Source organism: Penaeus vannamei, chromosome 43 (genome assembly GCF_042767895.1).
Source record: "Penaeus vannamei isolate JL-2024 chromosome 43, ASM4276789v1, whole genome shotgun sequence".
Lineage (NCBI taxonomy): Eukaryota > Metazoa > Arthropoda > Malacostraca > Decapoda > Penaeidae > Penaeus > Penaeus vannamei.
This window is the reverse complement of record NC_091591.1, coordinates 9205071-9217570: the sequence shown is the minus strand read 5'-3', so window position 1 is coordinate 9217570 and position 12500 is coordinate 9205071. Positions and strand designations below refer to the sequence as shown.

Here is a 12500-nt window from a genome sequence, read left to right as displayed (position 1 = left end):
AACACACACGCACATACATATATATAGATAGATATATGTATATTCATACACACACACATATGTTCATATATAAACATTCAACAAAGTTTTTCTTTGCACACAAACATGACGAAAAGGCCCGTGTTGAACAGGTCTGTGACTCGCCTCGACGGGAGCGGTGAGGACGTGGACGTCGAGGTCGGTGAAGTCGACGCCCTCGAGCAGCTCGGCCTTCTTGGAGAGCGGGGGTCGGGCGGCGAACTGAGGAGCCTCGTCGGTCAGGATGTCGTTGTCGGTCTGGATGCTGACGTCGACCTGGGTTGGAAGGAGGAGGGGGGGTGGGGAGTTAGAGGGGTGAGGAGGTTCAGAGAGTATCGGGGTTCTGGGGGGTGAGTTTGTGTGAGGTTTGGTGGGGATGCGGTGAATTGCAGGGAAAGATTTTTTTTTTTTTTGGGGGGGGAGGGGGGGTTATATATATATATATATATATATATATATATATATATATATATATATATATATATCATTGTCTCTGTTTGTAACGGAACATACATATAGGCATACGCACACACACACACACACACACACACACACACACACACACACACACACACACACACACACACACACACACACACACACACATACACACACACACACAGAAACGTACAAACACACACACACACACACACACAAAGAAACGTACAAACACATGCATACAACCACTCACACACACACACATCCTCACCATCCTCCGCCGGCCGCGTAGCTGCATCACCGGCCACCGCTTCCTTGACGGCAGGAGTTCGTTCAGGTGAAAGGTCGCGAGGTGACGCCACCTGTCCTCCGCCTTCATCCTCCCCGGCGGCGCGTGGTCGAAGGGGTGGCTGAGGGGGTGTTCGGGCGAGGGAGGGGGGCTAATGGGGAGCGCCCCCGGGGGAATGGGTAAGACGTTCCCCTTGAGCACCGGCGCGCGTGTCAGAGCCGAGCCCAGGCCAGACGTCGAGGGCCCTGCGCACGCGTCCGAGAGCACGACCTTCGGCTTCTCAAAGACGCTCACGCTGCGGGGGGAATGGGCAGAGGGAAAGGCGCAGTTATCAGCAGACGTCTTTGCTAATTGTTATATCTAATGCAGAAAATTGTTTAAAAAATCACCTTGTTATTTGCTGTACCTTTACAGGATAGTCTTACTTTCCCCTACTATTTTGAAAAGTGTATTTGGGATATATTAGCATCATATAATCGTTCGTAACATGTATAATCATGAACTAAATGTACGAAAACAGCAATACGTGTAGAAAGATGAAATGAAACACATCCTCAATAGAAGGAGAAAGACTAGGCTCTGCATGAGACTATAAAACCAGATTGGATTATTTTCCTATTAGTCTTCTGATGAGGATTATATTCCTATCCTAAACGTGACATCTTAGTCCTTTCTCATTGTGACTTGCAGTGACTGACAATTATGCCAATGTATTTACTCTTAACTTACACCAATACACAAATAATACAACAACTAATTTATTGAAGTATCGAGAAATACCTCGTAGAAGGCCTTGTAACGGGAGGAGGAGGCTCTGGCAGGAGGTATGGTTCCTCCGTCTGCGTGGACACTGAAGTCGTCATCGTATCCGTCTGAGTTCCCACGCTCACCTTCTGTTGGGCAAAGAGGAGGGTAGACTCTTTCAGCAAGATTCAGAACAGTAATTTAGCTGAACTGTTGGTCGTTCTCAAGAAATGTTCTAAAACAGTGTCCCCCTACTGCTATATAATAATCTCCATTGTTCCGTTCAGCGTGTAATCTTCTCTGGTTTAGTTATTACAGGTTATCAATAGTGTATGATGACAATGTATATAAGATAATAACACTATTTGGAATGATTCTAGCTCACTGATATGTGAGAGATAGAAGTATGTAGGTCTAGTTTAATTTGGTTATAATTTTCATATCACTCCATGGTACTCCAGAAAGTATCTCATGGTCCCCTGGTTGTGAGCCCCTGCTCTAAAAAAGGTTTTTAGCTGTATTTTGACTTAGCCTTTGAAAATAAACATCCTCAAAAAGATATTTAGCTGAACCCAAAGCTTCCCTAGAAACTAAAGCGATGTTTTGTTGAACTGAAGTTATTCTTTGTTCTCGAGAAACACGAACATTATAAAAAGTTAGCTGAACTGAAATTAGTTCTCTAGAAATGCAAACACACTAAGTAGTTATTCAGTTGAATTGAGGTTTGTTATCTAGTAATCCAAATACTTTAAAAGGGTATTTAGCACTATTTCGATTAATTCTTTAGAAATAGAAGTAGACGACCTGAAAAGATATTTAGCTGAATGAAAGTTTGTTCTCTAGAAATACACACTGCAATGGCTATATAGATAAATTGCGATTCGCTTCCAGAACTAAAAACATATTAAAAGAAATCCAACTGAATTTATAATTATAAAAACCTTAAACAAATATTAACCTGAATTTAGATTCGTTCTCTAGAAACAAATCTTCTAACAAAAATATGCAAGTAATCCTAGGGTCATCAAATTCTTCTGCTTTCCCGATTTCTTACATCCACAAACATGTTATGGTCGGGCTAAGTTTATACACCAGCTTGCCGCGATAATAGTATAGACTCACTTCCACACCCCGGCTTGATAACAAGGCTCGAGAAAATGTATGCTTATTATCTTTTTCCTACTGTCATGGACCTGAGTGTCTGTGGACGTGTAGTATGATCGATTTCATAGACGTATGTCGCATATTCTTCGTGTTTGAGACGAGGAATACTGACTTCACTGACATTATTTTACTAAAAAAACAATATGAGTGACTTCGATTGTGTATTGAGCTTTTCGAAGTCTGGTCCAAAGTATGTTCTATTTACTTGCATTCTGTATTGTTTTTAAGTACGTTCTATTCACTTTGGTTTGATTCTAAAGTAAAGTTTATCCACTTTAGTCTTGGCCGAGAGTCAATTCTATCTACTTTGGTCTTGGTTTAGTCATTTTTAGCCACTTTGGTCAGAAGTTTACCTTGGCGGGGCTCATGCAGGTGGTGGGTCGGGCTGCCTCGGAGTTGGCGAGGGGGAAGTAGCGGTAGTCCGTCTGCACAAATGCATCCGTGTGGTTTAGCTCTGTTGGGGAAGTGAGAAGGAGGGTGAAAGAGGGTTTACATCTTTTGTATGTGCACACATATGTACACATAATCACACACGAACACACACACTCACGAAAGCACGCACGCACGCACACACATAGACATGCATACATACAGACATGTACACACACACACACACACACACACACACACACACACACACACACACACACACACACACACACACACACACACACACACACACACACACACACACACACACACACACACACACACACACACACACACACACACACAAACTATCAAAGTCACATAGTCACATCAAAACCTAACATATACCGATCCGCATATAGGCCTATCATTCTCCTGCTATCTCAGAACTTACGAAAATGTGTCGCGTTTGGAGGGAGCGTTTGAGTCTCTCTGTCCACGAGGCCGCTGAGGTCCCAGTCGAGCTCCTCCTCGCTCACCGCCTCCGTCTGTATGGCTACCTCCATCACTGCCGCCCATGTCAGCTGCAAGATCAAAGGGGATGGGTTGAGGTTGTTTGCATGGCGGGTGTAATAGAAAGATTTGTCAGCTGGGAAAAAAAAGGATGGCGTGGGACCTGAGGTTGGAATATGGAAGATATAGAAAGATTTTAAAGCTAAATAAAAGAAGAATCGGGGTGGGTTGAGGTTGTTGCATGGCGGGTGCAATAGAAAGGTGCATTTGTCAGCTGGGAAATTTAAAAAAAGGAGGGGGTGGGATCTGAGGTTGGAATATGGAAGATATAAAAAAATTCCAAAGCTAAATGAAAGAAGAATTTGGTATGTTTCTAGGGTTAGCCGAGAAAAATAAAGATAAATATGAGGTACGAAAGATGGAAAACAGACGCAATTTGACAGCTGGAAAATAGAATTGTAACATGGCTAGAAAATATAGGGATGCTTGGCGGGTGGAATATATTTTGATATTTAACACCTGAAAAATAAAGGAACTTTTGAATACGCTGCATGATAGCTGGAGTATAAAGGGATATTTGAGTGTTCCAAGGTAGAAAATAAAGGGGTATCTGATGTGCATAGCTGATGGAAAGTAAAGGGTTCATTGACGAATGGAAAATTGAATTTTGGCAGGTTAAGTAGGCTACATGACACTAGAAAATAAAGGTACACACAGCAGTTGGAAGGTAAAGGGATATTTGGGTATGTTGCACCCTTCTCCTCTCTACCCCCTCCCCCCCTCTTTCTCCTCCTCCCATTTCATATTTTCCCACTTCATTTGTACCTATTGCTATATCTATTTCTTTCTTTACCCATTTATCCATATTCCATAAGAACAGTACATCACTTACGGTTTCTTATTAAAGCTCAATATTAGCTTGTGAAACCAGCCATTCACCATTCTAGAAGCAACTTCAAAATCTCATGTTATCCGATCACTTCTACGGATTTAGGTTTCTTACATATTTTGGTTCCCCGTCTACTGATGTCTTCTTTGACCAGCTCGTTGGGTATCACCTCTTACATTCAGATAATAGTATCCTGTTTTTCCAAGCCACCTGCGAGTCCCAGAAATCAGTTGTATTCTTTGTCGGAGAATACTCTTTGTTAGGCTTGGAGACCAGGCAGAAGTGCAATGTCTTTTCATTCTTTGACATACGAAATTTTTCTTTTTATTTAGTTGCTTCTCTTTCGCCCTCCATGTTCTTGACTATAGAGAAATACTCTTTGTTGGACTTTAGGACAAAAAAAAATCCAGGTCATGAAAGTATGACGTTATGTTTACTTTTTTTGTTACTATTCCGTCGTGCTTCTGATGTTACACTATACACTATGGTCAAAGTTCATCCAATCAATGACATTATTTTTATATTTATTCTTTTTTTTTAGTTCTTCCTTGTCCTCGTAGTAATATACTTAATGCTTAAAGACAATCACTTATTTGTCGAGTACCTAACCCCTGTGTTCTAGTGACCTAGGATTATACACAAACGATCATAATCTGACCTGATTCCTTCCTTTCGGTGGGTCAGTACACGGATTAAATCGTCTTGCTTTCATGTCAGATAATCCTACGGTCTTATCGTGTCTTCCTGCCCTCCTTTGCGATCCTCCCTGTCACTTATAAATCTCTCACACGAATAATGAACTCACCCTTTCGATTTAAAAATTCAGGTTGCGTTGTTCACAAAGGACGTAATGAGGTTATGTAAATTTCACGTTCCTTCAAAGAATATCTTTCGAATTTACAACAGAAACGTTGCCTTTTTATATTATCTATTTATAAATATATTTTGCGTGAGGGATATATTAAATGAAAGAGAATGATAAATGAATGATAACAAACTAAAAACAAAGGCATTCAGTTACTCCGAGTCATATCATATAACAAATTCCTTTCGTGTTTTACTACAGGTTAACAATGCTGAAAGGCAGTGTAATGACCCACACTGTATATTACCGTATACATACATATGTGTGTGTGTGTGTGTGTGTGTGTGTGTGTACGCGCGCGTTTGTGCAGCATTTAATACTATAATTTCTTACTATTCATATCAGGTACTATATTTGTCACACAAACACACAGCTACACTATATTTTACGTGAAAAGGAAAACAGAGTAAATATTCATCAAATATTTAGAATGAGTTTAGGTGTATATATCATGGATCATTAACGGTATCCTTAATAGTATCATTATAAATGTCGGTGGCATTTCTACCAATGGCATAATCTTTCGTCATTATCAATATTACTGATTTAATCATGATACTGAGGATAATCTCTCTCCAATTACATATTTGAGACATACTTGAATATACTAACCCATTTTTGTCCATATTTGCATAACCACAGGATATCTCTGTAAAGTTTTGTACACAACCCTTTATAATCCTATTTTCACGAATTTTTCATAGAACTGATGTAACTAGTACACATTCCTACCATTTTTTTTTTTACAGAAAGCTCTAAAGTCACAACGTATTTCAAGCGTCTTGTGTACACAATCATGTACCACCCATTTCTATATAAAGATTTATATATATAAAGATATATATATCCCTTTTCTTTATAGCCATATTTTCAATACACAGCTCTATGATGATATCCGTATGTTAAGTAAAATCGTTTTTTTCTTCTTTTTTTAGCTTGTAGTTTTGTTTTTCTTCTTCTTTTTCTTTTCTTTCTTCTTTTTTTTCTTTTTTTTTAGTTTTTTGTTCCTTTTTTTCTTTCTTTCTTCTTCTTTCTTTCTCTCTCTCTCTCTTTTTTTTCTTTTTTTTTTTTCTTTTTTAGTTTTATATCATGGTGGTGTTAATGTACACTATAACCAAACAGATCTGTACCACCTCCCACGCAACGGCGGAAAGGGGGGCACGGTACACACGCAAGGACGGCCTCCGAAGTGTCCTTCCTACTTCTCCGTTCATGTTTTTTTTTTCTCTCTCTTGTTTCGTTTTGTTTTCTTCATTTTTTGGAGGGTGTTTATGTTTCCTTTTTTTCAGTTTTTCTTTTTTTTCGATGTTTTTTTTCTCATTTTCGTTTCTCTTCATTCATCCCTTTTGCTTCTATTCTTTCTTTTTCTTCACTGATTATCTACGTATTCCACGTTCTGTTCTTCATTATCTGTTATACTCTTCCATTATCTTAGTTTTTTCATCTCCGTTTTCTCCAATTTTCTTCGTGCGTCTTATTTCTTTGCTTCCTCGTTTTACTTTTCATTTCCTCTTCTTTCTGCCTTTTTTATTATTTGTTTTTACTTTGTTTTCTCGTGTGTTTTCTTTCTTTCTCTCTTTAGTTTATATCTTTCGGCTTTAAAACATGCCAGTAATTCCCACTTTTTCTCTCCTCTTCCTCCTGTTCTTTCTTGTTCTCCTTCCTTCCTTCCTCTTCTTCCTGTTCATTCATACTTTTTTTCTTTCCTCTTTCTTTTTCTCTTTTTTTAACCTCTCTTCTTTCTCCTGTTCTGTCTCTTTCTCCCTGTCGCTCCTCTTTCTCTTGCTCTGTCTCCTTTCTTCTCTCCTCTTCCTTACTCCCTCCCCCTCTCTCCTCAACTACCTCCTTTACTTCCCCCTCCCCCCTTTTCCTTCTTTCTTCTCTCGTCTTGTTCTCTTTCTTCCTCCTCCTCCTTCTCTACATCTTCTTCTGTCCTCTCCTCTTGTTCTTCTTCCTCCTCCTCCTTCTCTATATCTTCCCCTTCTCTCTCTCTCTCTCTTTCCATTTTCTCTCTCTCTCTCTTTCCATTTTCTCTCTCTCTCTCTCTTTCTCTCTCCCTCTCCCCCTTCCTCCCTCCCTCTCTCTCTCTCTCTCTCTCTCTCTCTCTCTCTCTCTCTCTCTCTCTCTCTCTCTCTCTCTCTCTCTCTCTCTCTCTCTCTCCCTCTCTCTCTCTCTCCCTCCCTCCCTCTCTCTCGTCTTCCTCCTATCCCTCCTCCTTCGCCAGGCACTTGACACGGCTCATCACATATTAAAGAGACATCGAACACGAAGCCACCTCAAGGGGACAGAGGCCTTGGCACCTGACTTCCCTTTGTTTGTTTGTTTATGTTGTTGTTGTTGTCGTCCTTGTCCTCTTTCTCCGTGATTCCCTTATTGTTGGGTTTGTTGTTGTGATATTGTTGTATTTGTTGTTGTTATGATTATGATGATGATTATTATCATTATTATAAGTTATTAGCATTATCATCATTATCAATGGCATTATTATCACTGTTATCATCATCATCATCACCATCTTTATCATTATCATTACTCTTATTACTATTACTATCATTTTAATCTTTATCATTATCATTCTCAATATTGTTATAATATTTTTTGTTACTTTATCATTATCATTACAATTATAATCATTATCACTAATATCATAATATTTTTTTGTAATTTCATCATTATTACAGTTATCATTATTATCATCAATATCATTATAATCATTTTTGTAATCCTATTATCATTATCATTACTGTTATCATCATCATCATTATCATGAACATTATCATCATCAACATCACCATTATTATCATCCTCATACAATCCCTCTTATTAGTATTGTTACTATGGAAACGATGGTGCTACTAATGACGACACTTATAGCTGAAATTATCATTATCATCATCGTGTTACTGTGTTATTTTCATCGTAAATAATGTTGTGGTTATTGATGTTTTCTTCCTAATGTTTACATTGGTAGTAGAGTAGTAGTAGTATCATAACTATCTTTATCATTAGCTTTACTATAATTACAGCTATTTATATTTCACTAGTTCTATTGCCATCCATTTATTGTTCATAAACTACCAGATTACACTCACGGGGTTATCCGCATTCGTATCAGTAAAATGTCAGTAAAACAAGGGCTATCAATTTTTTTTTTGTAATGTAAATGTATGAACAAACTTATGTGGACAACTTTTGTGAACAACTTTACGTGAATAAATTTATGTGAACAACTTTAGTGAACAACTTTACCTGAACAATTTCATGTAAACAACTGTGAACACCTGCGAAAAACTTTGCCTGAACAACTTCATATGAACACCTGCGAACATCTGTGAACAACTTTATGTGAAAACCTACTTAACTCTCCACATGCCGAGTAATTTAACGAAATCAAACATGCGATGTAACTTCACCATTCAGTCCAACGCTATAAAATATGTACAACTGGGCATTATATCGACTTTTACATTATAACAAAGAGATCGCGAAATTAATGTTTGAAAAGTAGATTGCCAGTTTGTGCTTGTCGGTTTCGCATGATTTTTCTTTCTTTGCCTATTATTCTTATTTCCTATTTTGTTCTTTTTTGTTTTCCTCTTTCTTTTTACTTTCCCTTTTCTTCTTCTTCTATCCATCCAGGTGTTTTAATTTCCCATTATTTTTCTTTCTTCTTTCCTATTTCATTCTTTTTTGTTTTTCTCTTTTCTTTTTACTTTCCCTTTTCATACCCTTCTTTCCATCCGGGTGTTTTAATTTCCCATTATTTTTACTTTCTTCTTCGCCTCTTCTTATTCTTTCCTATTTTTCTTCTCATTTTTGTTTCTTTTTACTCCCTCTTTTCTTCTCCTTTCCATCCGGGTGTTTTAATTTTCCCTTATTTTTCTTTCTTCTTTGCCTCTTCTTCTCCTTCTTTCCTATTTTTCATCTCCCTTTTTGTCTTTCTTTTTACTCCCTCTTTCCTTCTCCTCCTTTCCATCCAGGTGTTTTAATCGCACCTACATTATACCTAACCAGAATAATATAATCAAAGAAAACGTCTTATTGTTTTTAATGTCCATTTATCAAAGCGCTTTTCATGAACCTAAGAAAATATAGATTCATGGGCCATGCGACCTGTTATTGGCCATTGTTTCAGGGCCATGTTATAGATTATTTCCACGCTGGCGAGTAGTCCTAGACATGCTCATGAACGCTAAATAAATGGGGTTATTACTGTCATATTAACATGTTAAGGAGGTGCATGATATGTGTGTTTGGTGCGCTCGCAAAGCGTGTGTGAGTGCGTGTGAATGTGTGTGTGTGTGTGTGTGTTTGTGTGTGTGTGTGTGTGTGTGTGTGTGTGTGTGTGTGTGTGTGTGTGTGTGTGTGTGTTTGTGTGAGTGAGTGAGTGAGTGTGTGCGTGTGAGATTGTGTGAGTGTGTATGAGTGTGTGTGTGTGTGTGTGTGTGTGTGTGTGAGTGTGTGTGTGTGTGTGTGTGTGAGTGTGTGTGTGTGTGTGTGTGTGAGTGTGAGTGTGTGTGTGTGTGTGTGTGTGTGTGTGTGTGTGTGTGTGTGTGTGTGTGTGTGTGTGTGTGTGTGTGTGTGTGTGTGTGTGAGTGAGTGAGTGAGTGAGTGAGTGAGTGAGTGAGTGAGTGAGTGAGTGAGTGTGAGTGAGTGAGTGTATGTGTGTGTACGCGCGCTCGCATTTGTAAGTCTTTTACTGCAATGACTACATAATATATAAGCAAATCTCATTAATACAGACTAGTATAATTAAGGTAATACCTACAATGCTATACATAATAACACGAAGGCAGATACAGTCGCGCACACATAAAAAGCTGTATGATTAAGATGACGCTGCAACGCCACTGTATTCCACGCACTAAAAGAGAAGTAATTTCTACATTGCGACGTTACTTTTGTTTTACGACTGATAAGAAAAGAATTGAGAAGGACTATCGAGGCCTTTGTGATATACCACGGTGTCCATTAACAAACAGATCAATAGCACGATATCTATTGCATGACTTCATAGCCATAGAAGATTAAAAACCAAGTGTATACGTTGTTTTATCGAGGGCGTTGAATATTGTGATAGATATAGGTGGTGGTATGAACGAAAATTGGAAATCTTTAATGAGTATCTTGAATGAAAATACTTAATATCTTCACAGCGCAGGAGATATCACTGAGGCGCCTTGGTCAGAATTACACGAATAAAGATTTCATAGAAACATGTCTATTACACTGAGTTATTCATTTTCATTCATAACCCTTTCATAGAGGAGGGTGTTGTCGTGGGATTCTGCATAAATAATTTTGTATGGATTTCATAGTTTCAAGTTGGTTATTAAGTTTAGAATGTTATTCGAAAGAAAAAGATTACGTGAAGTGGTGGATAGTAGACAACACAGTATCGAAATAATAAGATATGATATTGCATGATATTGGCTTGATAGTAATAGATTGGCCACTCTTATATCGCTGGTTAAATGATGCAAAAGTTAACAATGCATTAATTCCGTTACCACGCAACCAGCAATTTAAGATAATAGATCTTTACACTTTTGTTCACCCTCTAACAACCGCATTTAGATGGAATTATCGACATTTACGTTGACACTTCATGTTGTACACATATCATAATGGGCCTAATTTCATTGTCGTTGGCCGATATCTAACCTATATTAAGGCCAGTTCATACATTCCTAAATGGCTTAACTTGTAGACAATTTCATATCATATTTAGTCATTACGACAGCTTCTCTCCTCCAATACTAAAAACGTAGAGATCGAGAGCATGTAACTTCTGCTGAATCATGGATCGAAACAAAACGTTTTAACAGCAAATCATAAAACGCTTCTTTCTGCCATGTGCCACAGTCCACGGCTATAGTGGTATATCGTAGGAATTTCAACACTAAATCTTTCGAAACCAAATGTAACAGCTCTCTACCATCTGCTTTGTTATGCAGAAGCCGGGAGTAGGAATGTTCACACTAAAATAGTAAAATATTCTGATCCATTATTCACCTTAGTCAATAACGTTGCTCATTCGCATAACATCCATAACTTACGCCATGGATTTACATAACGTATTCAGCCACTCTTCAGATATTACGAAACTACGGTCGTCTACATCCTAACCTAACCTAACGCTCTAACAACACTGCTATACCTAACTATTTAACTCTAGTAGGCCTATGATTTTAGGGAAATAGATATTGAAAATATAGGGTTCCACAGTACAAGAAAATTGAATAATACCATGCAGGATTGCTGTACTATGGAACCGCTGAGAATACAAAAGGAAAGGTTCTAATGTATTATCCATGTCGTTCCATACGCACACGACTAGAATATGCATTTTATGGGTGTTGTGTGAAGTGTTATTCAGCTAGAACGCCATTCTGGGACTTGCCTGGTGTCATTCAACTTTTCCCGCCATCTTTCCAATACCAGAACCTTCGTTCTTGGTCTACATCACGTGTTGAGCGTATCGATGGCGTTGCATACCAGTTAAACAAGATAGTTACACAGTCAGATTGATATTGATAGCGTATGTGGAAATGCGTATGAGAGAGAGAGAGAGAGAGAAAGGAAGTGAGTGAGTGAGTGAAGGAGTGAGAGAGGGAGAGAAAGAGAGAGAGAGAGAGAGAGAGAGACAGAGAGAGAGAGAGAGAGAGAGAGAGAGAGAGAGAGAGAGAGAGAGAGAGAGAGAGCAAGGGAGTGAGTGAGTGAGTGAAGGAGTGAGAGAGGGAGAGAGAGAGAGAGAGAGAGAGAGAGAGAGAGAGAGAGAGAGAGAGAGAGAGAGAGAGAGAGAGAGAGAGAAGGGAAAGAGGGAGAGAGAAGGGAGGGAGGGAGGGAGGGAGAGAGAAGGGAGGGAGGGAGGGAGGGAGAGAGAGAGAAGGGAGGGAGGGAGGGAGAGAAACAGAGAGAATTGAAAAAGAAAGAGAAAATCTTCGATTTTGACGTGGCTTATCTAAGATATACAAAAAATATATGCGGTACATTTTTTCTCTCTTTGCTAGAAAAAAAAAATCATGAATAAATCCAGACAGAGCGGATATTGCGTTATTACATAGTGCAAAATATATGAGGCATGTAATGTGTCTATGTTTTTGCTCTCTTTTGTGTTCCATTGTCCACTTTCTTTTTATATAACAATCTAGCATATTCTGGACAATCGAAACAATTTTTACTCGGCAATTGCGATTCACACAGACCGA

General features: G+C 38.7%; 1 protein-coding gene across 1 annotated transcript in view; it reads right to left on the bottom strand.

Annotated features, from left to right (window-relative positions):
- Positions 1–12500, bottom strand: part of LOC113817386 (uncharacterized) — a 50054-nt gene that overhangs the window by 21908 nt on the left and 15646 nt on the right. Inside the window, exons 2-6 of the mRNA XM_070119123.1 lie at positions 3477–3606; positions 3007–3107; positions 1526–1638; positions 728–1040; positions 145–294 (exon numbers count right to left, since the gene is read on the bottom strand). Of these exons, the coding sequence (XP_069975224.1) occupies positions 145–294; positions 728–1040; positions 1526–1638; positions 3007–3107; positions 3477–3606 (807 nt within the window). The remainder of the gene's footprint in view (positions 1–144; positions 295–727; positions 1041–1525; positions 1639–3006; positions 3108–3476; positions 3607–12500) is intronic.